At 61.9% G+C, this 25087-nt stretch overlaps 1 protein-coding gene across 1 annotated transcript in view; it reads left to right on the top strand.

The window, feature by feature from the left end:
* Positions 1-25087, top strand: part of WNT7B (Wnt family member 7B) — a 37163-nt gene that overhangs the window by 4900 nt on the left and 7176 nt on the right. The window contains exons 2-3 of the mRNA XM_028491475.2: positions 6981-7207; positions 23495-23766. Coding sequence (XP_028347276.2) covers positions 6981-7207; positions 23495-23766 — 499 coding nt within the window. The remainder of the gene's footprint in view (positions 1-6980; positions 7208-23494; positions 23767-25087) is intronic.

The raw sequence follows: 25087 nt of genomic DNA, 5'->3' as shown, positions 1-25087 counted from the left end.
AGCTGCTGAGGCAGCCTGCCTCCCTATTCGGGGTTCCCAGAGGATCAGGGCCCAGTGGGGACAGGCTGGCAGCGTCTGTGGACGGAGTCCAGGCGGAGGCAGAGGGCGGCAGGCAGGCAGGGGGCAGCCCTCAGCAGAGCCAGGCTGGGGATGCCCTCTGATCCCCGGGCCTCTGAGCCTGGGTTTGGGCTGTGCTCTGGCCTAACCCAGCTCTGCCTGCAGGGGGCGGGGGCCCAGCACACAGCAGCCCCCAGGAGCAAGTGCTGCAGGAGGGGTTAGCACTCCTCAAGGCCGGGCACACAAAGCATCCGGGAATGATTTTTAATGTTCACATTCTATTTCTCAATTGTGCTTCTCTTTATTTTAATTTTTGTAAGAAAACTTGGAGTTTGTACTCGTGCCTTTGTTCTGCCCGCCCTGTAAACTTCTGTATTGCAACAGTTTACTTTTTTGTCGAGGTATAACTTCATATGAAGTGCAGAAATCTCTAGCGGGCATTTTGATGCCTTTCCACCTACATGGGCACCTGTGTAACCCCTGCCCAGCTCGAGAGAGAGAACATTCGGGCCCCCAGCAGAGCAGGCTCCCCCCGGCCCCTCCCCGTCAGCGCCTCCCACCTCAGGGTAACTCTCTTCTGACTTCTGCTTGGCCTGGAGCTTCTTATACGTGGTAGCCTCGGTGTTCTCCCGCCTTTCACGCCACGTGGTGTCTGGGGGAGTCATCCTGTAAGCAGTTTGCGTCTGGCTGGGTGAACGTACTGCAGCTTATCTGTCATTCTCCTGGTGATGGACACCTGGGTTGCGGTTCCCAGTTTGAACTGGAGACCCGTGTTCATGTGCTTTGGCAGATGTAAGTGCTTACTTTTCTTGGGTGTATAGACCCTAGTGTGAAATTGCTGGGTCAGAGGGAAGAGCTGGTCCAGGAGTGAACCCCTTGGTGGTGGATGCAGTGGCTGATATGGGCACCCACTGGCTTCAGAGTTGCCGGTTTAAGCATAGGTCCCCCGGATAGAAACAGCCCCCCACAGGGGAGCCGGATCCTGGGGGCTCAATGAATGAGGGTCAGTAACGGGGCTCCAGTCTCCGGCTGTGAGGGCTAGTTAATAATGGCCAAGGCCGATGGCCTCTCACCACAGGCCAGCTACGAAGTGCCATGTACTTCGACTCAAGTACCCCTCCCGGCAGCTCTGTGATGTATCATGGCTATTATTGCTCCCACTTTACAGATGTGGAAACTGAGGCACGGAGCGGTTAAGAAACTTGCCTGAGGTCTCAGAGCCAGGAAAAGGCAGAGCCAGGGTTCCAAACAAGCTGGCCCGCACCAGCGTTCATGTTGCTAAGCCCTCCCCACAGAGCCGCCAGGTGGGCAGCCTGGTACCCAGCTAATGATACAGCAAAGGCCCCCACCCGCCCTTGACCACTTCTCTGCCCATCTGTCACCTGGCAGTGGTCACCGGCCCCTCAGCCCCACTGGAACCCCCTCGTCCTAGGGGCAGCCCCATCCACTCGGACCGCTCTGGCAGAAGAAAGATCTTCTGATTGTTCTGTGGCAGCCCCCTCCTTGCACAATGCCGGGCTCCCACCCAGCACCCTCTGGTCTGAGATCAGAGAGCCCTGCCCACAGCCCCCGGGGACGGGGACGAGGTGGGGACTTCTTGTCTGCAGGGCCTGAAACCCTCCTCCTCCGAGCTCCCTTCATGGGACTGGCCCAGGCCAGGAGTGAGGAGAGTTCCAGACTTTCAGCTTTGCCCACTCCCCCTGGCATCTTGCCTGTGTCCCGAGGCCCCTCCCTGAATAACGCAGGGAGATGAGCCCAGAGCAGAATTTTCCATGGAAAAAGTCAGCAACTGAAACACGAGCGCCCCGCCCGGCTTCTCTGTGCTCAGGGCCATGCAGAGCCGCCCTGCCAGCCTCTCCTGGGGCACCTGGGCGGGCAGCTGGGGGCCGGCAGCCTCCCAGAGGGTGAGAGCCGGGCCCACCCGGTGGGGCACCTTGCTGAGAGTGCCCTTAGCATGTCCTCACCCCAAACTGCAGTTACCCCAGAATTCCGCCTGCGCCCGCCTTCCCGCCTCCTGCGGGGCATCAGTTCTGTAGCGACCGTGTGTTTTTACCCCTTTCCCACTCTGACGGTTTCCTAACGCGCCACTCACATCTGCAGCCCCCTCCCCTCCGGGTGGAAGGAACAGCGCGGGCAGGTCTTCAGGTGTAGTGAGGCCAGGTCCTGGGGCGAGGCGGGCCAGGCCTGTTCGGGGAGGCCAGTGGTCAGACTGTGGGAGAGGGGATGGATGGGGCACCGGACCGGTTGCCAGAGCTCAACCACTAGCACCGGCAGCTGTCCAGAAACCTGCACAAATTAACGAGTGACCTGGAGGATTGTAAACGCGGGGAGGATGTAAGCTGTGTTTCGAGAATGAAGAGCGGGTGTAGTTTCCCGCTCCAGGCCGTCTTCTCTATTATGGTCCTACTGTGTGCTGTACTCTGAGCCACCGTGCTGTCTCCACCTGAGTTCTGGAAGCAGAGACCTGGCTGTGCGGCCTTGGGCAGGTCCCTTAGCCTCTCTGAGCTCCAGTCCGCACTCCTGTAACACGGGGACGGCAAGGCTCATCTTGCAAAGAGAGGATTGAGACACAGCGGAGACCTGTGTTGTCCAGGGTGGGTGCTCAGAAAGGGAATGTTTAATATCATTAGGGGAAAAAAATCTCCACATTCTAAGGGAGACCATGTTGAAATCATTTCTGAATTATCAACCATATCTGATTATTTTTGCTCCTGGTGTACAGTGCGACTCTGAAACTTTTGTTTTACCTCTAATCCACACACTGACATCTGGAGGTTGGCTGGGGGCTCCCATCCCCCTACTGCATCAGCACCAGTCGCCTGGGAGAAGCATACAGGGTACCAGCCGGGCAAGGCCCCTCTGGTCCCCTTCCACAGATCCCACCTATGGCCGGGGGTGTGGAAGTCCTGTGTGCAGAAAGCATTTTTTAAAAATTAATTAATTAATTGTATTTTTGGCTGCGTTGGGTCTTTGTTGCTTCGCTCGGGCTTCCTCTAGTTGCGGCGAGCCGGGGCTACTCTTCGTTGCGGTGCGTGGGCTTCTCATTGCGGTGGCTTCTCTCGTTGCGGAGCACGGGCTCTAGGCACGTGGGCTCGGTAGTTGCGGCTCGCGGGCTCTAGAGCGCAGGCTCAGCAGTTGTGGCGCACGGGCTTGGTTGCTCCGCGGCATGTGGGATCTTCCCGGACCAGGGCTCGAACCCGTGTCCCCTGCACTGGCAGGCGGATTCTTAACCACCGCGCCACCAGGGAAGCCCAGAGAGCATTTTTAAAAATTGTGTTCGAAGTTCATTTAACATAAAATTTGCCACTTCACTTTCACCGTGTTAAAGTAGACAATTCCGTGGCATTTCATACATCCTCAAAGTGGTGTAACCGTCACCTGTATCTAGTTCCGTAACTTTTCCATCACCCCAGGTGGAAATTCCACACCTGGGAAGCAGTGACTTCTCATTGCCCCGCCCCCAGCCCCTGGCCTACTCTGCTTCTGTCTCTGTGGATTTACCTTTGCTGGACATTTCCTAGAAAAGGAATCATACAATATGTGGCCTTTTGTGTCTGGCTTCTTTCACTGAGTATAACGTTTTTGAGGTTCATCCACGGAGCATGTGTCTGTACTTCATTCCTTTTTTATGGCCAAATAATATTCCGTTGTCTGGGTAGACCACGTTCTGTTTATCCATTCATCCGGTGATGGACATTTGGGTTATTTCCTCCTTTTGGCTATCGTGGCTAGTGCTGCTATGAACATCTGCGTACAGGTTTTTGTTTGAACGCCTGCCTTCATTCTTTTGAACGTACACCTAGGAGTGGAATTGCTGGGTTCTGTGGTCATTCCTTTTTGAGGAACTTCCCAGCTGCTGTCTACAGCGGCTGCACCATTTTACATTCTCTCCAGCAGTGCAGAAGGGTCCCAGTGTCCCCGCATCCTCGCCCATGCGTGCTATTTTCTGTTGTCTTGAGCGTAGCCATCTTGGTGGGTGTGAGGTATTTCCTCCCTGTGGTTCTGATTCGCATTACCCTAATGATGATGGGTGTTTAGACTCTTTTCCCGTGCTTGTTGGCCATTTGTCTCTCCTTGGAGAAAGGGTTAAGTCCTTCACGCATCTTTTACATGTGGTCGTCTTCTTGTTACTGGCTTGCAGGGGCTCTTTCTGACATAATCCCTGAGTATATTCTTTCATTCGTTCATTCATTCATCCACGCTCATGATCGGCTACATGGGGCAGCCCCCGAGGCCCTGGGGCCAGCTCAGACCTGGCACTGCCCTCCACGTGTTTGCGGGCTGGTGGGGGAGCCAGGGGTGGAAACAACGACCGTGAGACCAGGGGTGAGGTTGGTACTCGAGGGACAAGTGTCCACAATGCGTGTCCTTGGTGCCCGGGGAAGAGGGGCTTGAGCCCAGTGGGGCTTGCCCTTGGGCCTGGAAGGGCAGGAGAGTTTGAGAGACAGAAGAAAGGGAGGGAGCCCAGCGTGCCAGGCAGAGGGGCGTGCGCAAGCCGGGGTGGCAGGGTCGTCAGAGGCCGGATCCTAGGAGGCCTCCGATTCTGATCAGAGGAACCCGGGGAGCTGTAGGTGGGCTCTCAGGGACACCGTCAGGCTGGGGTGGGGGGAGGTGGGTGCTTGGGGTGGCCTGCCTGGAGGAGGGAGACCAGGGCTGCAATAATCTGTTTCTGCCCCCAGGTGCATCCAGTTAGACCCCGTCTGTCTGAACTTCTGCCCCCAGGAGCGAGGGTTCTTACCCTGGGCAGCGGGACCTTGGCAGCCCAGAGCCCGCTGGCAGAATCTGGGGATGGGGAATGTGCTTTTAGCATCCAGGCTCCGACCCGACCCAAGGCCTGGAGGCGGGTGCCCGGCAGGGTTCCCATCCATCTCATTTCCCCGGGTTGGTTTTCTGGGCATCTACAATTACTTTGGGCTGAATTCCCCAGATTCCAGCCCGCTCCCCGCCCGCCTGCCCAGATGCTCTTCCTCCACGCCAGCCTCAGGCGTTCCCGCCCGTTGTGCCCGTGGGAGACCCAGGGGGGTCTTGGCCAGATTGGTGGGTGGGGCTGGCGGGCCGCGGGGATTGAGTGTCGCTGGGCCGTCCTGGTCGCAGCACGTGCTGTGGGCTCAGGTCACACGGGGACTTTCCCAGCTGGCTGTGGGTGCTTGGCCGCCCTGGAAAAACATTGACTCGTTTCTCTCAAGAAAGGGGCTGGCAGAGGCTGTGGGTAGAAGGAGGGAACTCACCGTGCTAGGAGGCCAGGGCCCGCGCAGCGGCTTTGGGGAGCCCCTCGTGGCCTCCCCACTCCCACCTTTTGCCCCCCCGTCTGTTGTTTGGAAGCCAGACTCTGTCTTGACACCCAGCTGTTGCTGTGGGTCTGCGGAACCCAGCCCGCCTCCTTTCAGCTTGCTGTCCCTTCCCTGGGTGCTTAAAACCAGTCGATGCAGCTTCTGTGGGAAACAGCCTGCCGGCTCCTCAGAAAGCAAAACCAACTCCCTCGTGACCCAGCAATTCCACTCCTAGGGACATGCCCCGAAGAATGGAAGATAGGGACTCAAAGAAAACTTGTGTGCCCACGTTCAGAGCAGCGTTATTCACAACAGCCAAAAGGTGGAAACAACCCAAACGTCCATCAGTGATGAAGGGATAAACAGAATGCGGTCTTGCCCTACAATGGAATATTATTTTGCCATAAAAAAGAAGGAAGTTCATGATTCAGTGAGGATGAACTTTGAGGAGGTTATGCTACGTGAAAGAAGCCAGGCACAAAAGGTCACATGTGTGATTCCATCCGTATGAAATGTCCAGAGCCAGCAAATCCACAGGCACGGAAAGCAGATTAGTGGCTGCCAGGGGCTAGGGGAGTGACTGCTAAGGGGTAGGGGGCTGCCTTCTGGGGTGGTGGCAGCGCCTTGGAACTTGATAGAGGTGGTGGTTGACCAACACTGGGAACGTACTCAATGCCACAGGACTTTAAAATGGTTAACTTTCTGCAATGTGAATTTCACCTCCTTAAACAAACAAACAGTCACACTGATGACACCCAGGGGAAGAGAGAAAGAGCCGAGCAAGTGCCCCCAGTTCCTGCAGGGTGCTGGGAGATTAATTACAAGGCACCCTTGGGGGACCACTCTGAGGATACAATGTTGCAATAAAGCACCCCGCCGAGTCCAGCACACAGTAGGTGCTCAACTCACATCAGCTCCTGTTTCCTCCTCTGAGCGCACCCAGTCTTCCAGAAACAATAACAGCAGTCATCCCCACGTGTGCAGCCTCTCCCCCCTCAGAGAGGGGGAGAAAGGTGTTTTACACCCCATGTCATGGGTGTGAAAACTGAGTCTCAGAGAGGCAGAATGTCTCCCCAAGGTCACACACGGGCTGTGGCTGCAGTCAGGACCTGGTGGGCTGGGCTCCCGGCCTGCCCGGCCTACTTAGCAGCCTGCCTGGTCCAGGCACCCTGGGGTGGAGGGAGCCGGGGGTCTACAAGTGATGGGAAAGCCTCAGTTGTCTGGGAGTTGGGGTCGGGGGCTGCTGCTTGGGGGCAGCTGTGGACAGTCCCAAGCTGGTGGCCGTCAAATCCACGAAGGGTCTGTGTGTCTGATTCCGAGGCACAGAGAGGCGTGGTTCTCGTATTCCACGGGACTGTTGATTTATGGAACTTGTGATCCCGTGGTTCTCGCGATCCCGTTCCTGCAAATTCGAGGCTGAGGGGGCACGGGTGTGTGTGCCTTTTCAAGCTGGAATCCCGTGTGCCGGTCAGTGGAACATGGTCCTTGAGGGCAGGGCTCTGTGCTTTGTTCCCTGGCGGGCAGAGCTTGGCACGAGGTGGGCTCCTGGGGCGCGTCCGCTGGCCGAGGGACTGAGTGGGGAGAGTGGCAGGTGCGGGGCGGCGGGAGCCTGCCAAGGTGTCTCACCTCCTCGGCACCCTCTCCCCCCTGCAGAGCGCTGTCATCCGTCGTGGCCCTGGGAGCCAACATCATCTGCAACAAGATCCCTGGCTTGGCCCCGCGGCAGCGTGCCATCTGCCAGAGCCGGCCCGATGCCATCATCGTGATTGGGGAGGGGGCGCAGATGGGCATCAACGAGTGCCAGTACCAGTTCCGCTTCGGACGCTGGAACTGCTCCGCCCTCGGCGAGAAGACTGTCTTCGGGCAAGAGCTCCGAGTAGGTAAGGGCACCTCTGGGCTTGCGGGGACCCCGCCTTCGGGGCTTTGGGTGCCTGGGGGCCAGGCCACCCGCCCACCCACTGCAGGCCAGGCCAGGCGGCCCACGCTCGCTTTTCTACACCCGCTGGCTGATTTCTTTGCCGTAACGGCACTTCTCTGGGTCTGGCCTGCTGGAGGCCCAGGACACCAGGGAGACCCGGACCCGGACCCGGACCTGGCCTGGCCCTCTGGGACACTGCCGCGTCTGGAACGAGGGGGGTGTCGACAGGAGCCGGCCGTGTGAACGGACGAGGGCCCTTGCTCTGGGTTGTCAGGCTGGGGGACACCGTCCCGTGTGGACGTGAGCGGGCAGGCTGGTGGCGCAGCGGATAGAGGCACGCCGTGCTGGTGCGTGGCAGCTGGGTGGCCCTAGGTACGAGGCTTTGTCTCTCCATGTCTCCGCGTCTGTGTCTGGGAACGGGGTAACAGTAGTGGTTCCTGCAGGGGGTGGTCGGGGGGCTTGATGCGAAAGGTGCCCGGCCCACAGGAAGCGCTGTATGATTGTAGCTGAGATTCCGAGAGTGGAAGGGACTCTGGCCAGAGGGAACAGCAGGGCGCAGCAGCGTGACAGGTGGGGGCAGCGAGGAGTCCGGCTGGAGGGAGGGCAGGGTTGGGGGGTTGTGCAGGGTGAGTTGGGACCGGGGAGAGGGGTGGCCTCCCATTCCGTGGGCCGTGGCACATCCAGATTTCTGCGGGCCGAGCCCCGCTGCGCTTTGCACAGTCCCTGGGCCGCATGCCCCGCTCCCTGTCCTCACGGCCCCGGGGGAGGCACCCGTGTGCCCGTGTTACAGGGAAGGAGACTGAGGAGTGAAAGGGAGAAGCGGGACGTGCGGAGCCTGACCTGATTTGGAGCCACTGCGTGACCTTGGGCCTGGCCCTCGGGGCTTCGGGGCCTCAGTTTCCTCGTTTGTAACCTGAGCTCTGAGCGAGCAGGCCCTTATCTGGGTCCCCACCGCCTCTCCCAGTGCCTGTGTGCAGGAGGTACTTAATAAACAGCTGTTGAACGAGTGAGAGTGGGGGTGGTGAGACGACCTGCCACCCCCCCCAGGCCATTGTGAGGGTCAGAGGGCAGAGAGTGAGTGATAAGGGGACACAGTGCCGGGCATGCAGGGCTGCCCTGTTATCCCAGACCCCAACCTGCGGGCACAGGTGAACCTCCAAACGTGTGATTACAACAGGTCCTTCCGTTCCCAGAGGGCCAAGGAGCCTGGGCCTTTCGAGCGGAGTCACAGCTGGCGGGACTGAGGCCAGAGCTGAGCTCTGCAGGGCTTGGAACGCCTGCGTGGAGCTGGGGGAGGCACAGGGGAAAGCCCCCAGGGGCTCCTTTGTGGTGAGCAGCCTGTGGGTGGCACCTGGCACGGAGGGTGGCACTGCCCCCTCCCGAGGGCCCCACCACCCAGGTGCAGCTTCCTCCCTCCAGGTGCCAGCGGAGAGGGTGGGACTGCCTGCCCCGTCCCCCGCGGTTGGGAGGGCATGGGCACCGGTGCCCACTTCAGGCCAGGTGCCCACCTGCCTGCCTGGCACTCCCCGTCCCCTTCCCCCGCCCCCCCGGGACCCTGGGCTCCGAGGCAGCTGTGACCATCCCCACTGCACAGCTGAGGACACTGAGGCCAGGGGAGTTGTGCGGTGGCCACACGGGGGAGCTGGGTTCAGACCCCCTTTCTGGTGTAGCCCTCCCTGCCTCCCTGTGCAAAGGGGGATGGGCAGGGACATGGTCTTGCGGCCTGAGGACAGGTGGGAACTTGCCCTTCATTTAGGACCTCAAGACACAGGCGGTGAGGGAGACCTGGCCACTCGGATCCTCTCCTCAGGGTCAGGCCCCAGGCGGGGAGTTCACCAATAGCACCAGGAGTAAATGCCGGGCTCCTATGCACCCTCCAAAGCCCAGAGGAGTGGCGTTGGCCCCCCTGCCAGCGACCGGCCCTCGCCTAGGGGACCCACATCACTTTCCCTGAGAGCAGCCCCTGGTGCTGTAGGGATCTCGGCTCACAGCTGTTCCTTCTTGGAGTCTGGCCCTCTGCCCACAGAGAGGGGTGCCTACAGCCAAGGACGGGCTGATGCAGAGGGTATAAAGTCCCCTTGTGCAGGTGGGGCTGCTCTGTGACATTCTTCACGCCCCGAGCTCCCCTCGGGATCAGGCATCTCAGGCTCTGCTTCGAGGGAGCCCACCTAGGACACCCCCCCCCTCACTTTCACAAGCATTTCAGAGGCAGAGCTTTTGGCAGAGATGTCCACACCCACTGTCCCCGTCCCTCATTTTCTCACTCCAGTCACCCCTGTGCCGGCCATCAGTGACCTCGGTGTGGCCGACGGACCCTCTTCCTTGGCTGGGCCCCGGCTCGCCTGGGCTTCCTCTAGCCTCTGCTTGCGCCTTCCCAGCCCCACCCCAATCAGCTCTCCCCCCGGCGTCAAGACCAGCACGGCTGCCCCCTGCGGACCACTCGGCGCGGCTGACCCCTGGGAGCCTCTGGTCCACATGCTCAGCACCCTTTGCTGCTGCAATCTCCATCCTCAGCCTCCCCTGCTGGCCTGACCACCCGGTCGTCCAGCAGAAACCTGGGGTTGTCCCCTCTGTCCATGCCCCCACTCTGCCCCGTGGCCGCTGTGGGCCTGCCTCTCTGGCCCTCGTCTGCCTCCTTCCCGGCCCCGCCCATGCCATGTCACTCCCTCCCTCCCTCCAAAGCCTACAGTAGCTCCCTATTGCCCAGGATAAAGTTAGCTTCCTAGCTTGGAGTCTGAGTAGCCCCTGCCTCCCTCCATCCCTTCTCGAAACTAGAGCTTTAGCCATCGCTGACTTCCTTCTCTTCCCGGAGCCTGCTGGGCCCCTTCCCTCCTCTGGGACTTTGCCCCTGCAGCTTCTCAGCCCCGGAGGCCCTTCCCCTCTGCCTGCTTATTCACATCTGATTTCCCCGCTGGCCCAGCAACACCTTTTTTCACCCCTCCTGGCTCTTCCTCATCCACAGCGGGGCTGAAGTCACACCCTGGTGCTTCATCCTCCCGGGTCTGTCAGCCCCGGACCCGCTCAGCACCTGCCTGAGGCTCCCTCTGGTCTCTGCCCCCGGCGGCGGGTGGGCTTCCTAACACCCAGACTGTCTCCCGACCAGCCGGAAGCCCTCCCTGGTCCCCCCGCTGCCCTCTGAGGAAGGCCCAGCCTTCAGCCCGGAGGGCCCTGGCTGCAGGCTGAGCTGGGCTGAGCCCTGCAGGCAGCAGGAAGCCCTCTGCGTGCTGTCATGGTGGTCCGAGCAGGCCCCTTGCTCCGCCCAGGGCTCAGCTCCTGGGACTCACAAGCAGGAAGTGGGGCTGAGCAGTGAGGCCAGCCCGTGTAAGAGGCATGCAGGTGCCCCGGGCACGGGATCGGAGCCGGGCCATGGGCTGGCAGGCAGCCACTCGAGCGGTGCCAATTAATGATTGGCCCTGAGAGGGGGGATGGCCTGGGTGGGTGGGACAGGCCCCCTTCAGGCCCTGCCTGTGACCTTGGGCCACACCTGAATCTTGAGAGCTGAAGGCAAACCCTTTAAAGGCGCAAATCAATCCTGTGCAAAGTTCCAACTCCTTGCTGTTGCTTGTATGCTTCCAGGGATGGGGAGCTTACTACTCCACATAAGATGGACCTTTCTTGTGATGACCCTGTGCTGGCTTTGCCCTGGGGCCCTCTGGGTGCCGGTTGCTGTGCTTCCTCTGGGAGCTGAGGCCCACCCTAATCCTCCCTCCACCAACGCGGTCTCCCCTCACGCCTGGCGGCCTCCACCCTCTGGCCACCCCAGCCCACCCAAGCCTATTTCCTGCCCTACAGAGCGAGGCTGGGCCACCCTGGCCCCTCCTACCCGTCTCTCGCGTTACCTGGAAATGAGCTGGTGGGGGTGGGGGGGGTGTGTCCCCAACTCAGCTGTCTTCTCCCATGGGGTGCGGGAGGAGGACGGGGAAAACATGAGAGTCAGGGGTGAGCGTCGTGTTCCAGGGACACCCGTTAGAAGCTCAGGGCCCCCAGGGATCCCGAGCAAGGCAGGGCCTTTCTAACAGGCGCCATAACGGAGTGAGGGCTTCCTTGACGGGGTGATGTGTCCCTTGAGACCCGAGGGAGGGTCAGAGCGGCCCAGACCAGCCTGAAGGTGAGAGCAGGGAAGGGGCTCCAGGTGGAGGGAACAGCATGCGCCCAAGCCCAGAGGCCAGAGAGCGGATGGTGCTTTCCGGGAGCTGCGGGAGCGTCCGGAGCAAACGGGAAGGTGGGGAGACCGGAGGCGGCAGGAGGGGTCGCGGCTGGAGGGCTGTGGGCTGAGGTGGGAGCGCTGTGAAGGCCAGGAAGGCACAGATGGGTGTGAGCAGAGGGGGGCTTCTGCCGCCCTCTGCCCCGTCTCTGCCCGAGCCCAGCCCCTGGGGACCCACTGGCACGGGGCGTGGGGGCTGCAGCTGCGCGCACTCGGGCCCCCGCCCACCCCGGGCCGCCGTGGAACACTGAGTCCCGCCCATCACGTGCCGCTCGGACATGACCGGGCATAGGGGCCACCCCTAATCCTGCCTCACGTGGCGCCCGTTTGCTTTGTGGGTGAGATTTGCGTTGGGAGCGAGCCCTGAGCCTCCCGGCTGCCTGCAGCAGGGGCTCAGCAAAGGCCACCAGTTTCTGGACACTCTGAGGGAACAGGGCGACCTACCTGTGAGTGTCTGAAGGGCGAGGGTCCGGGGGCTCCCCAGTCGGCCACCGGCCGGGGCCTTGGAGGAGAAAGGGCCGCTCCCAGGCCCTGTGCGCCTACTGCGTGCCCGGCCCCCTGCCCGGGGCTCGCACACCAGGCTCAGGGAGGTCCGACACGAGTCCCCGGGGGGACGAAGGCTGCACCGTCCCCTCTGGGGGCACAGGCCACCGCGGGCAGGAGAGCACTTGAACATGGTGCGTGCGAACTGCGACGTGCCGTTGAGTGTAAGATACGAGACAGGTTTCAAAGACTTGGAGAGGAAAAAAGCAAGTAAAATAGCTCCTTAATGATCTTTTTACATTAAGATGTAGAAATGGTAATATTTGGATCTATTGGCTAAATAAAATATGTTACCAAACTTAAGTTCACCTAATTATCTTCACTTTCCTTTATGTGGCAACTAGAAACGTTAAAATGACCTGCGTGGCCCGTGTGAGACTTCTGTTGGTGGCGCTGCCCTCAGAGGGGTCAGGAGTTGCCCGGAGTCGCCCTGGTCAGGGGCAGAGCGGACATTTGAACCCAGGTCTGACTGTCTTCTCCCAGGACGCCGTCCTCCAGCTCGGCTGAGGGCAGAGGGTCACTGACCCTCTGCTTCCTGGGGCAGCGCAGGGGCGTGAGGGTGGCTCCCTTTGGCAGCCCCTGTAACTGCTCAGCACAGGGTGCCTCCTGCCTGTCAGGCCAGGGGCAGGGCGCTGGCACTGGACTGAAGGCCACCCAGCCCTGCTCTCGGAGCCTTGCGCCCAGGATGCCCCGGGTGAGCCGACGGGGCTGGACTGGGAGGCCTGCCTGGGCTCCGGCCTTGCACCGGGCACGCCCTCTCGGCCCACAGGCCCCAGCTCTGAGGGACACACAGCTTCGTCCTGTCTGTCCTGGTCGCTCCCTACCCCCAGCCCCATCCCGGGGGCCCAGCCTGAGGCAGCAGAACAGACATTGTCCAGGCTCGAGGCTCGGGGTCCAGGCAGCCAGGACACTAGGGAGAACTGGGGCCTCGAATGTCGGAATCAGAAAGACTTTCCTGGAGGCAGGGCTCCCCAAGCCCACTCCTGGTTCAGGGTGTGAGGAGCCTTGGTCGCTCCAGGGGGCCCTGGCTCTGGCCCCCTGCACCGGAAGCAGGGGTTCCTGAGACGACCAGGCTCTGGACCTGCAGCTGGGGGCTTAGGCTGGGCGGTGGTTGGTCCCTCCACGTGACTCCTCTAGGTCTGCCTGGAACTCATCCAGGATGGGAATTTTCCACCTTCACTGGCAGGGCCCGGACAGACAGGACAGGCTGTGGGGGGCGGATGGGGTCTGGGAGGGGAGAGGCCGCTGCCGCGGTCCCACCGTGTGACCCTGGGCACGGCCTCCCATTCTCCGGGCCCCCGTCTACCCACCCACACCAGGGCTGAGGCTGGGGCCCCGACGCCACCAGGACTTGGGGGGCGTCTCTCCTCAGAATAGGGGCAGGAAGACCCTCTGCTTCCTTGGCACGCACATCTGCCCAGGGCTCCACGGACAAGGGGTCCAGGGTGCCGGGCTCTGGTCCACCGAGCAGGACACAGATCCCAGGCGGGCGGGCCTCCCCCCACCAGCCTCCAAGGGCAAGGCCTGGCCCAGACCTCAGTCCGTCTCCACCTGGGACCCCTCCTGCCGCCACCGTGGGAGCACCATTCGTCCCAAGGCCGCTGCGGCCGGGCCCTTTGCACAAACGTCACTCGCTCCTGGTTCCCCCGTCCGCACAGCACAGATGGGGAGACTGAGGCCCACGGAAGCCTGCCTTGGCCAAGGTCACACGCCGGTGAGAACTAGAGATCTGAACCCACGGTTCAGCCCTGTGCCCCGGCGGGGGTCCGGGTACCGCTGGCGGGGCCGGGGGCAGCTGCGGGGGGGCGGGGAAGGGGCTCTGGTTCCATCGCGTCCCCCCTCACAGGCAGCGGCTGATTCTGCCGCAGGCCCGACGGAGGAGGGGGGGGTCCGAGGCAGGCTGCCCGGGGCTGACCTCCCTGAGGAGAGGGGCCGCAGGAGAGGCCTTGCCGGCCTCCCCAGAGCCACGGGGCAGGGGTGGAAGCTCCTGGAAGGCCAGCCCAGCTGGGGACGCAGACCCCTGGGCCCTGGCTGCCCCTCGCCGCGTGGCCCTGGGCCAGGCCCCCCGGGCCCAGCCGGAGCACGACCCCCCCCGGAGGGCCCCGCTGGGTCAGAACAAAGGCCGCGGGCGCGGGCGGGCCGGCGTGTCCGGACCTGGCACGCCTGTTTCCAGTGCTGTGTTTATGACAACGGCGGGGAAGGAGGAACCCAGCGTGGAGACACTGACTCAGCCGGGACGAGCCGGGGCGGCGCCTGGGACGGGGCCGGAGGGAGCCGGGGGGACAGAGAGGGACAGAGGACGCCGGGAGAGGGGCCGAAACTGAGAGGGAAGGACAGACGGAGACCTGCAGCAAGAGGGACACAGAGAGGGCGACACACACACACACACGCGCACACACAGGCACGCGCACGTGCCCACACGCGGCGCCGGCGCAGGCCTTCGCCCGGCCCAGGCCCAGGCCCAGGGTCCAGGCCGCTCTGAGACGGGTGATAAAAGCAGCTCCCGCGCCCTGAGCACTTCCTCGCCCACGCAGCGCTGGACCCCGCGAGGTGGCTGATGTTATCACCTCCCTTTGGCAGGTACGGAAACAGGCACGGGGGTGCAGGGCAGCCTCTCCAGCAGGCACTCAGCAGAGCGTGGATCGCACCCCGGTGGTGGTCCAGGCCAGGCCCCCCCACCGCCAGAACCCTAGGTCAGGATGGCAGGGGGCCTGGTGGGGCGGGGCCTCTGGGCTTCTGACCCTTCAAGTGCACAAATGGGGACTTGGGGCCTGGTGGGCCTCGAGGCGGCTCTGGGCTCCCCTGCGTCCCCCCTCCCCCGGCCTCTCCACCTCGCCCCGTGCGTGCTGGGGTGCAGCTCGGGCAGGGGGTGCGTGCCCGGGCCCCATGACTGAGCCAAGGCTGGGACACGGGCGCTGCACTGCCCCGCCGGGGGACCCCGGGAGCTGCTGGTGTGGCCTAGGGTGTCTCCTGGCCTCCCTGGCCTCCATCTCTCCACCTGTAAACTGTGGGCAGGTGGAGGTATTCTCCCACCCCTTCTAAGCTCCTGGGAGCCTGAGGGCTGAATGGGGTGGTGGGGGGGGGTGGTCTCAGAGGAGCGGGGGAGCTCACCAGCTGGCAGTGTCCCACTGGCCGGGCCAAGGACTCGGGAGGCCCACCCTGTCCCATGTCCAATGTCGGTCACAGCAGCACCCTCCAGGGGCTTTTCATCTTCGTGGAATAAAATCTAATGTCCTCCCTACGGGCTCCCAAAGTCACCATGGCGTGGCTGTCTCTCCTGCATCAAACCACACACGCGTGGCTCATTCCCTCCCCGTGACCTAGCATTGCTGTTCCCTCTGCCTGGACACTGTTCCCTGCACCTTTGCATGGCTCATTCCTCTTGTCATTTAGGACTCGCCTTCGGCATCCTTCTTGAGAGGGGCCTGCACTGGTCATCCTCCACCCAAGTCCCTCCCTACTGCCACCCGTCCTGCTGTCCCCCCCGTGGTTCTGACCGAGGCCCTCTGCCTGCGCTCCTGTGAACCCCCTCCCAAGTCCACTAGTCCCCTGGGCTGTGACGTGTTAGTCTTGTCCTGCTGTATGCTTGGCCGTGGGCTTGGGGACGGGTTGGGGCTCAGGGCCTCATCCCTGGGGCCCTGGGGTTGGCCAGGAGGGCAGGCCATGCTTGGTGCTGGGATGGTAGCAGAGGAGGGAGGGAGGGAAGGGTGAGAGATGGAGTAGGGTGCCCGGGCGTGACACACGCAAGCCTGGGTCTCAGGCCTGGTCAGTGACGGGGGAGACAGACTGTATGGTTTCCCTGTTCTGGTGGGTGCCGGGGGAGCGGTCTGAGCATGGGCTCTGGGGTCCTGGGTCAGATCCCAGCTCTGTGGTCAGCCTGCCATGAGACCTTGGGCCAGTCACCCGCCTCCTTTGAGCCAAGCATCCTCACTGTGAGGTGGGGCCCCTGTGAGGGTTTAAATCGAGTAGGACAGGTTGTATGCAATCCCCTAAAACCATCAGATGCTGTATGTTTTTATGACAGCTTGATTGAGATATATACCGTACGATTCAAGCATTTCAAGTGTACTATTCACTGGTTTTTAGTGTAGTCATAGGTTGTGCAACTGTCACCACAGTCAATTTTAGAACATTTTCATCACTCCGAAAAGAAACCCTTAGCGATCATCCTCCAATGCCCCTCGCCCTTGGCAACACTCATCTGCTTTCTGTCTCTGTGGATTTACCTAGTCTGGACCTTTCATGTCAATGGAATCATGCACCGCGTGGCTTTTGTGTCTGGCGTCTTTCACTGAGCGTGGTGTTTTCAAGGTTCATCCGTGTCGTAGCCTGTGTCAGTACTTCGTCCCCTTATATGGCTGAATGGTGTTTCATTGTGTGGAGAGACCACAGTTTCTTTACCCATTCATCGCTGATGGACATGTGGGTCGTTTCCTCCTTTTGGCTGTCGTGAATCATGCTGCTGTGAGTATTCACGTACAAGTTGTCGTGTGGACACGTGTCCATTTCTCTTGGGTGCATAGCTAGGGGAGGAATTGCTGGGTTAAATATTAATAGTAACTCCGTATTTAACATCTTGAGGAAACTCCAGATGGTTTCCATAGCGGCCGCACCATTTTCCATTCCCACCAGCAGCGCATGAAGGTTCTGATTTCTCCACGTCCTCGTCAGCACTTATTAGTGTCTCTCTTTTTATTTTAGCCATCCTGGCGGGTGTGAAGTGCTGTCTCATTGCGGCTCTGATCTGCCTTTCCTTGATGGCTAATGACATTGAGCATCTTTTCTGGTGCTTAATGGACATTTTTATACCTTTTTTGGAGAAATGTCTATTTGGATCCTTTGCCCATTTTAAACTGGGTTGTTTGCCTTTTTATTACTGAATTGTAGAAAATGCTGTGTTTTTTCAAAGAGGGGCAAGTACAGGTTGGCAGAGAGGCAGGGTTTGACAGATCTGAGCTGTGTTGGCCACGAGCACAGGAACACACGCAGGAGCACACACTTGCTCACGCTTATAGGAACCGCATTTGTGCAACCGTAAGTCCAGGCATATGCCCAGGGACACGGGCATGGGGACACAGGCAGAGGTACACGCGCATGGACACCTAAACCTGTGTGCACCCACGGAGAGCCCATGTGTGGTGTGTCCCACACGTGTGGGCAAGAAGCTCAGGTCAGCGACCCTCTGTGTGCTGGGGCCAGGCCTGCCTGCCCTCCCGGGACCACGCGTGGGTCCTCTGACATGGTGACTTGGCCATATCAGAGCAGTTATCCATCCTTATTTTGCAAAGTGGGGACATCGAGACATAGAAAGGCCCCTTCATTGGTCCAAGGTCACCCAACTGGCCAATTTTAGGGTCTGGACTTGAACTCGAGGTCTCAGACTCTGAGCCCCTTCTCTGGGGCTTTGACCTCACCTCAGTCATTCCGGAATGTCAGGTCTGGGCTCCCCCACTTCCTGAGCCACTTTGTGACCTTGGGCAGCATGCTGCCCCTCTCTGGGCCTCAGACTCCCTGTAGAGCAGCACTGGATGGTCCCCGAGGCCCTCCCAGCCTCTAGGTTCCAGCTCCCCCGCTCCCCTTCTCAGAGGGCTCCAAGTGCCCTTCTCACCTTGCCTCCCCAGGCCTGCAGTTAATCAGCTCATTATGAGCTCAATTAGGGCCTTTTGTGGCTTTCTAAAGATAGTGTGCCAGGCCCCTAGGGATGCTAGGAAGTGGCAGGTGGCTTTGAGTGGACACTGGGGAGGGTGTGTGTGCCTGGGGCCTGGGGAGGGCGGGCACAGCCCCCAGCTCTGCCCTGGGAGGGTGAGGGGACCTCTGTTCTGCCCAGGCCCCCGCGTGACCCAGGAGCCACATTTGTCCCCTCCAGTAACTGCTCACAAAGATCCGCCTGGTCCCCAGCATCCTCTTCGGGGTCGGGGTGAGGGGACAGCTGGGTGGGCTAGGCCCTACTGACCCAGGAAGACCCTCTTTCCCTGGGAGTCAGGTCTGGCCGGCACGGAGCGGGGCAGTGGGGGGGCGGTTAAGTTTGAATAACCAAGAGCGAAGAGAGAGCAGAGCTGGATGGCCCCTGAGTGGCCAGCGCCTCAGTTTACCCATGGGGCAGTGGTCTCTGAGGGCTTGGCTGTTCTGGATTCATCCAGAATAGGCGTGGAGGGGGCAGCTGGGCAGGCGGACTGGGAGGAGGCTGTGGACAGCACAGAGAGGGCCCTGGGCCTGTCCTGGGAGCCCTGCACTGTACCTGGGCTTCCCTGGCCCGCTCAGTATTTGGTGACGCCGAGGGCGATGCCCAGTTGTTCTGTTTGCTCTTAGACCTGCTCCTGGGGCCGCAGGGCGAATGGGGACACAGGCTCAGAGAGGGTTTGTGACTTGCCTGGGGCCGCACAGCAGGTGTGAGAATGCAAGTCCAAGGCTTTCTTGCCTGCTCCTCCCTGAGTCTCCCCGTACCCCCCTCTCTGCTTTCCCGAAACCTCGGGCCGGGGGCCCCGCTTGGCTAATGGAGCCCACCTTGACCTGTCAGGTGTCAGACGCCGACTGCAGGACCCTGTTGCTGGCTCTGGTGTCTGAGGGTACAGATGCACGCTGGGGTGGCTCTGGATCCCAGGAGGGGCCCCCCGGCCTCCCAAGTCCGAAGCGTACCCCCAGGACAGCTGCTGGCCCCAAACAGACCAGCCTCGCTGCCTTCACCCAACTCCTCGCCCTCATCGCCGGACAGATCTGGAGCAGCCGCTGTGCTCAGATGGCCATGACTGCTACTGCCTGGGGCAAATCACTTCCCGCCTTTGAGGCTCAGAGTTCCCACCTGCGAGACGGGTCTCATCAGGAGGATCTATTCCGTGCGTGCGCGTGCGTGGTCGTGGAGATAAAAGAAGGTGATGAATGTAGTGCGTCCAGCCCCAGCCCTGCTCACGTGAAGACTCAGGGAGTAATGCTGCAGGGTGGGCGTACCTGGAAGAATCAGACATGGATCCTACCCACCACCCCTGCAGCCCACGGGCACCTGGCAGGAGCCCAGAGGAGGGCCCTCACCCCAATGGGGCTTCCGGGAGCAGGGGGCCTCCCAGCTGCATCCAGAGCCTGGGTGAGCTGCAGACGCAGGGGCACGCAGGCAGGGTTCCCAGCAAAGAGGGGGCCAGCGTCCCCCAGGGCAGGCAGCAGGGAACCAGGCTGCTCCTATTCCGGAACAGTGGTGTGGACCAGCTGTTGGACTTGGCCAAGTGGGGCTTGATGGCGTGGTGGGTGGGACGGCTGGGGTCAGGCTTCCAGGGCTTGAGGGCATCTCTGAGGCTTGGGGAGCCATCGATGTTTGCTGGCCAAGGCGCACGGATTCAAGGGGCTTCTTTCTAAATCTACGCACTGGCTCCTCCTCACCCTGGAGGACGTGCAGGCGACACGCCAGGGATTCCAAGCCGGCCCCTGTGGTGATCTGGGGAGGGGCCCGTCTCCTCCCTCCATGGCAGGCACACTGTGACCTGAGGCAAGGAACGAAGCCCTCTGAGTCTGCATGCAGGTCTGTGAAATGGGGCCACGGGGCTGTCGTGAGCATTAAATAAGATGCATGTGCAGAGTGTGGGCGCGTGGGAACCCCTCCATCCAGGACCCCACCTCATCCTCCTCGGTTCTCCCTAGACTACAGCTCTCTCACTGCTTGCCTCCCCCTTGTCTCCATGGTGAGATGAGAGGGTTTGGCTCATTAAAAGCAAATAAAAAAGGAATTAGTGGGAGCGGCAGCCCGGTGAGTAACTGATGAGTAACCGGGTCTGAGCTGAGCAGGGCAGAAACCAGGCGGGAGCAGAAAGGCTGGGAGGGAGGGTTCTGTGAAATGCCCTCCAAACACACAGGCCTGGCCCGGGCGCCCGCTGGCCTGCTTGGGGGCGTTAGGATGGAGGGCGTGGGAGTCCCCCATCTGGCTGCTGACGGGGAGGGAGAGCGTTTGGGGAAGAAGAGGGTCACGGGCAGGGCTTCCGAGGGCACGCCACACCGTGCTCGCTTAGGCAGGGCTTGGTTGTGGCACTTTTAACGCCGTTGGCCTGGCCTCTTGGTGTGATTACACAACTGGTGGAGATTTCTAACCCCTTGCTGGGCGCCTAGCTTGTGACACGCCCACTCTGAGGCTAGCTCTACCTCCCCAGAGCTCCCAGCCAGCGTTCCCCTGCCGCTAGCGCCCCGCCGCCACCGCACGCCTGGGGTCCACAGATGGTCCAAGTGCAGCATGTCCTCTGCAAGGGGGCTGTGCACACCTCTTCTCCTGCCCCCTCCTGCCCAAGGTCACTGAGCTGCACAGGGGCCAAGCTGGGGGCAGGATGGCCTCCGGTGACCTGCGCCGCAGGCCCCGAGTCCCTCCGTCTGCCTCGCTGGGCTTTGATTCCACTGCCTGGGTTCGAGTCCTGCTTCAGGCCCTAACACCTAGTCTCATAACTTCCGTGTGCCTCAGCGTCCTCCCCTGTGAGACGGGAATAAGGATGAAACCTGCCTTGCACGGTTGTCGGGACGGTTCGATGAGAACACGTGTTAAGGGTTAGCGGGGTGCCGGTGCTGTGACAGCAGGTGAGTGATGGCGTGAGGAGGAGAGAAGCGCAGCTCTGCTGATCCACTGTCTAAACGGTTCCAGGACCCCACCCCTCGTGTAGCCAGAGTGAGCGCCAAGGTCCGAATCCTACAGCCTCTTGCCCCAGCACCTGCACGGAAGGTGCCCTCTGCTTCATGGGACATCTCTGGCCACCCACAAGCTGGCTCCCTGGGACCTCGGCCACCTCTTTTCTCATTGCTCTTGGTCTCAGACTCGCGCCAGCAACTGAAAGCCGTTTCACACCTCTGCACCTCTGCTGCTCTGTGTGCACCAGCAGTGCACACCTACCACCTGCGCGCCACACAACTATACACTCACACGCTCACACGCTCAGACACCGTGTACTCAGTCACACACATCACGTACACACACTCTCACGCACTCATGGGGAGTTAACTCATACTTCTCGGTAAGATTTATTTTAAGGTGTCACCTCCTGCAGGAAGCCTTCCCCGACTCCACGCCCCGCCCCCCCTTAGAGAGGCAGCTCAGGGCATTCGTGGAGGTTCCATGGTTCCCTGTACCCCTCCTCGCGGAGCACTGCGGTCCCCTCCTCTCCCGGAATCCCCCCACGAGTTCACCGCTGCTCCCCCGCCCATGCGCAAGCTTGTCGCAGGCCCTGCTGGGCTCGGGTGACACCAGACCAACAGCGAGGAGTTCAGTAACCCACTTCGCACCATCCCCTCCCTGTCCCTGTGTCTGTCCGGTGCTTCCGGCTGGTGGCCTGGACGGTGCAGGGACCAGGGCTCCTCGGTGATCCTCCAGGAGCCACTCACTGTGCTGAGAGAGGCTTCTTACAGAGCGGTGGCGGCGGAGCTGTCCCCACGCGGGAGGTGGGAGGTGTGGGCAGGAAGGGCCCACCCGGGAGGAGGGGGTGGGTGTCCAGCAAGGCCCTGGGAGGGCAGTGCCGCCCGGTGCCCTTTGCAGACCCTGATCTTTCTGGGGAGGAAGGGATGCCCGACACCACCTTCCCACCAGCTCTTCTCAGAGGATGGAAGTTTCCAGGAAGCTATGGCCCCCTCCGAGACAGCAGAGGCCAACCAAAGCCTCCTCTGCCCTGGGCCCCTGAGACCAGAAGGTCTCACCCTGGTCCTCATCCTGCATGGGAGAAACCCCGGGAACAGGGACCCCAGATAAGTGAGGCCCCCAGGGAACAGGGACCCCACCGAGGGTGAGACCCCCAGGGTAGAGGAACTCACTGAGGATGGAGACCACCCCGGGGACAGGGACCCCCCCCAAGGGTGGGCCCCCCCACCCTGGGGACAGGGACCTCCCTGAGGGTAAGCCGCCAGGGGAACAGCGACCCCATCTAGGTGAGCCCCCCTCAGCTGGTTGGTGGGTGAGGAGGTGGACCCCAGAGCACATAGTCAGCGCCCAGCACAGGGCTGGGCATGCAGTTGGTGCTCCGTGGATGTTTCTGGAATGGGCCTAACTTGACCCTCCACCCTCTCTCAGTCTGGGGGGATGACGCCACAGCCCCCAACAACAGGGACAGCCCCAAGCACACAGAGGGGCACGCTGGTGCCCGCGGGGCACAAACACAGGGCTTGTGCAAGGATGGGGTCGTGGGTTTCCAGTGGCCACAGCCCGCTATTGCCGAGGGCAGTGCGATTTCCCGCTCAGCAGAGCTTGGCTGTGGTCCCGTCGACATCGCTGAGCTCTGTACCCATAGTGGCAGGTGCTGGGGACCACACAGACCCGGCCGTGGCCCGCAGGGAGCTCCCTCTGTGCTCGTGGGCAAGGTGAGAGGGGCTCAGGAGACCGGGGCCAGGAGGGCAGGATGCACAGGCCGGGGGCTGTGCAAAATAAAGAATGAGAGCTGGACCCGCTCAACTGAGGGGCCTTTGACCCGTGTGGAGCTGGCAAGTCCCAGTGGTAGGGCTAACCAGGTGGACAGTGTCGAGAGCAATGAGAGCGTCAGACCTGCCACTGAGGGAAATCAGGCAGCCCGGGCTCCCTTCTGGCTGGTGGTCTGGGAAGGCTGCCTGGAGGAGGAGGCATTGGAACTGGCCTTGGAAAGTTGTTAAAATTTGGGCATGAAGGGGAAGGAAATTACACCGAAAAGACCAGGAACCCTCCAGGAGCATGTGAGCAGCACCGGATTTGAGTTGTTCTGGGTGGCGGATGGGGAGAGGGGGCTGGGGGGGTCCAGCTGGACATGGACTTCATGCTTGGACGGCAGGCCTTCCCGGGAGAGAGAGAGAGAGAGAGAGAGAGAGAGAGAGATGGCTGGCGGGTGAGGGAGCTCAGGAGGACCAGCGCCCGAGTGTGGCAGTTCAGAGGCCCCTGAAGCAGGCAGGGGTGTTGGAGGAGAAGGGAGATTCAGGAGGCCAGGGCCTGGTGATGGGGTGACAGTGGGTGGTTAGAGAGAGAGAGACAGACAGACAGACGGCAACGAAGGGCCCTGGCGCCGCTCTGAGCTGGGGCGACTCTGTCTGGCTCCTGGCTGGCTCATGAAGAGCAGCGCGGGGAGGCTGACAGAGGCACAGACCCCAAACATCCCCTCCCGGCCCCCCCCCCCCGCCCTGCTGTCTCCCAGGAGGAAACTGGGCCCCTCCAGCCCAGCGGGGAGGCTGACAGAGGCACAGACCCCAAACATCCCCCCCCGGCCCCCCCCCCCCCGCCCTGCTGTCTCCCAGGAGGAAACTGGGCCCCTCCAGCCCAGGCTTTCGGGACAGGAAGAGAAGTGTCTGCCTTGCTGGTGGCAGGGCCGTGGCATGCACCCAATGCCCACTGTACACCGTCCTCCCCACAGCCCTGAAAGGTGGGTTCCATCAGCCTCGCTTTGCTGAGTGAGAAGCTCAGAGAGGCTAAGGGCTGAGCCCAGGGGCACACAGCCGGCCGGCAGCAGGACCAGGGCCCAGCACTGGGTCCCCTGAGCCCACCGGGCCGGGACCTGCGGGGCTTCACCGTCCGCACCCGTCCCCTCCCCGCAGGGAGCCGTGAGGCCGCCTTCACATACGCCATCACCGCAGCCGGCGTGGCTCACGCCGTCACCGCCGCCTGCAGCCAGGGCAACCTGAGCAACTGCGGGTGCGACCGCGAGAAGCAGGGCTACTACAACCAGGCCGAGGGCTGGAAGTGGGGCGGCTGCTCCGCCGACGTGCGCTACGGCATCGACTTCTCCCGGCGCTTCGTGGACGCCCGCGAGATCAAGAAAAACGCGAGGCGCCTCATGAACCTGCACAACAATGAGGCGGGCAGGAAGGTAGGGCGGGCACTGGGCGGGGCGGGGCGAGCAGTGGGCGGGGCGTGGCGAGCAGTGGGCGTGGCGGCGCGGGGCGGGCGGGCCTGGGTCAGGTGTGACGGCCGCGGCCGCGTTACACAGGGACGGGGTGGACCTCTCTGAGCTTTGGGCTCCTCTCCTAGCGGAGGGAGTTGGTGAACTGAACCCTGAAAGTGCGGGGTGGGTAGTGCTGAGCACAAGCGGTCACTTCTGTCCGTCCCAGCGGCCCGAAGAGGTGGGCCTTACTGTTCCCATTACAGAGGTTTGAAACCTGAGGCTGAGAGTGAAGTGATGCCCGCGGCCCCCAGCTGGTGGGCGGGAGGGGTGAGACAGGGATCCTGTTGGCACACAAGGTGGGAGCCGGGCCGGGCCTGGGACCCAAGGGTGAGGGGAGGCCCCTGGGCCACAGTCCATGTCCCTGCCCTGCTCCTAGAGGGGTCATGCCAATATACGCGGAAAGGCTTCCCGGAGGAGGCGGCCTTTGGCTCCAATTGCTGTGAGAGACTGGAGGAAGGGGTGTTCCCAGGAAGCAGGAACGGAAGGGCAGAAACTGAGCTGGGGGCTCTTGGGCAGCCAGCTTCACGCGTAGCGCGGGACGCAGGGTGGTGGGTGATAACCGCGGACGTTCAAGCCGGGTCGCACTGGGGAAGAAGTCAGGGCGAGTCCGGCCCCGCCCCTGGGAGATGAGGGCCCCAGATACTGGGCTGGGAGGCGCGGCCGCCATGGCGGCAAGATGGCCCGAGATAGGGTAGCCAGCCAAGTGGAACGCCTCTGGGTCTGCCTCTCCAGCCGGGGGGCTGCACCCAGGGCGCCAGGGCCCGAGGGGCTCTGCAGGCTAGGGACGACTTGCCTTTCCAGGCAAAGAGTTGAAGATGCCCTCTGCCCCAGGGCCCAGAGCTGAGCTCATTCACTCTCGCTGCCCCTTCTGTGTGCCAGGCGTTATGCTGGGTGCAGGGACAGGGAGGAGTGAGACCTAGCCTTGGCCGTGGGAGCTCCAACAGCTCCAACTGGGTCCACATGAGGGGAGCAGGGGCTGCACCCAGAAACAGTGAGAGCCCAGGGACCTGAGGGAGGGGTAGCAGTAGCTTCCGGGAGGCAGTGGTGTCCACGTGAGGCCTTGAAGGACGTACTGGAGCTGAGAAGGGCAGAGGCAGAAGGAGCTGGCACTTGTGGGGTGTGGGAGGGGTGTGGGAGTGTGGGAGGGGTGTGGGAGGGGTGTGGGAGTGTGGGAGGGGTGTGGGAGGGGTGTGGGAGGGGTGTGGGAGTGTGGGAGGGGCGTGGGAGTGGTGTGGGAGTGTGGGAG

Source organism: Physeter macrocephalus, chromosome 6 (assembly GCF_002837175.3).
Source record: "Physeter macrocephalus isolate SW-GA chromosome 6, ASM283717v5, whole genome shotgun sequence".
Lineage (NCBI taxonomy): Eukaryota > Metazoa > Chordata > Mammalia > Artiodactyla > Physeteridae > Physeter > Physeter macrocephalus.
The sequence above is the reverse complement of the archived record's forward strand: the minus strand, read 5'-3'. Positions and strand labels throughout refer to the sequence as shown.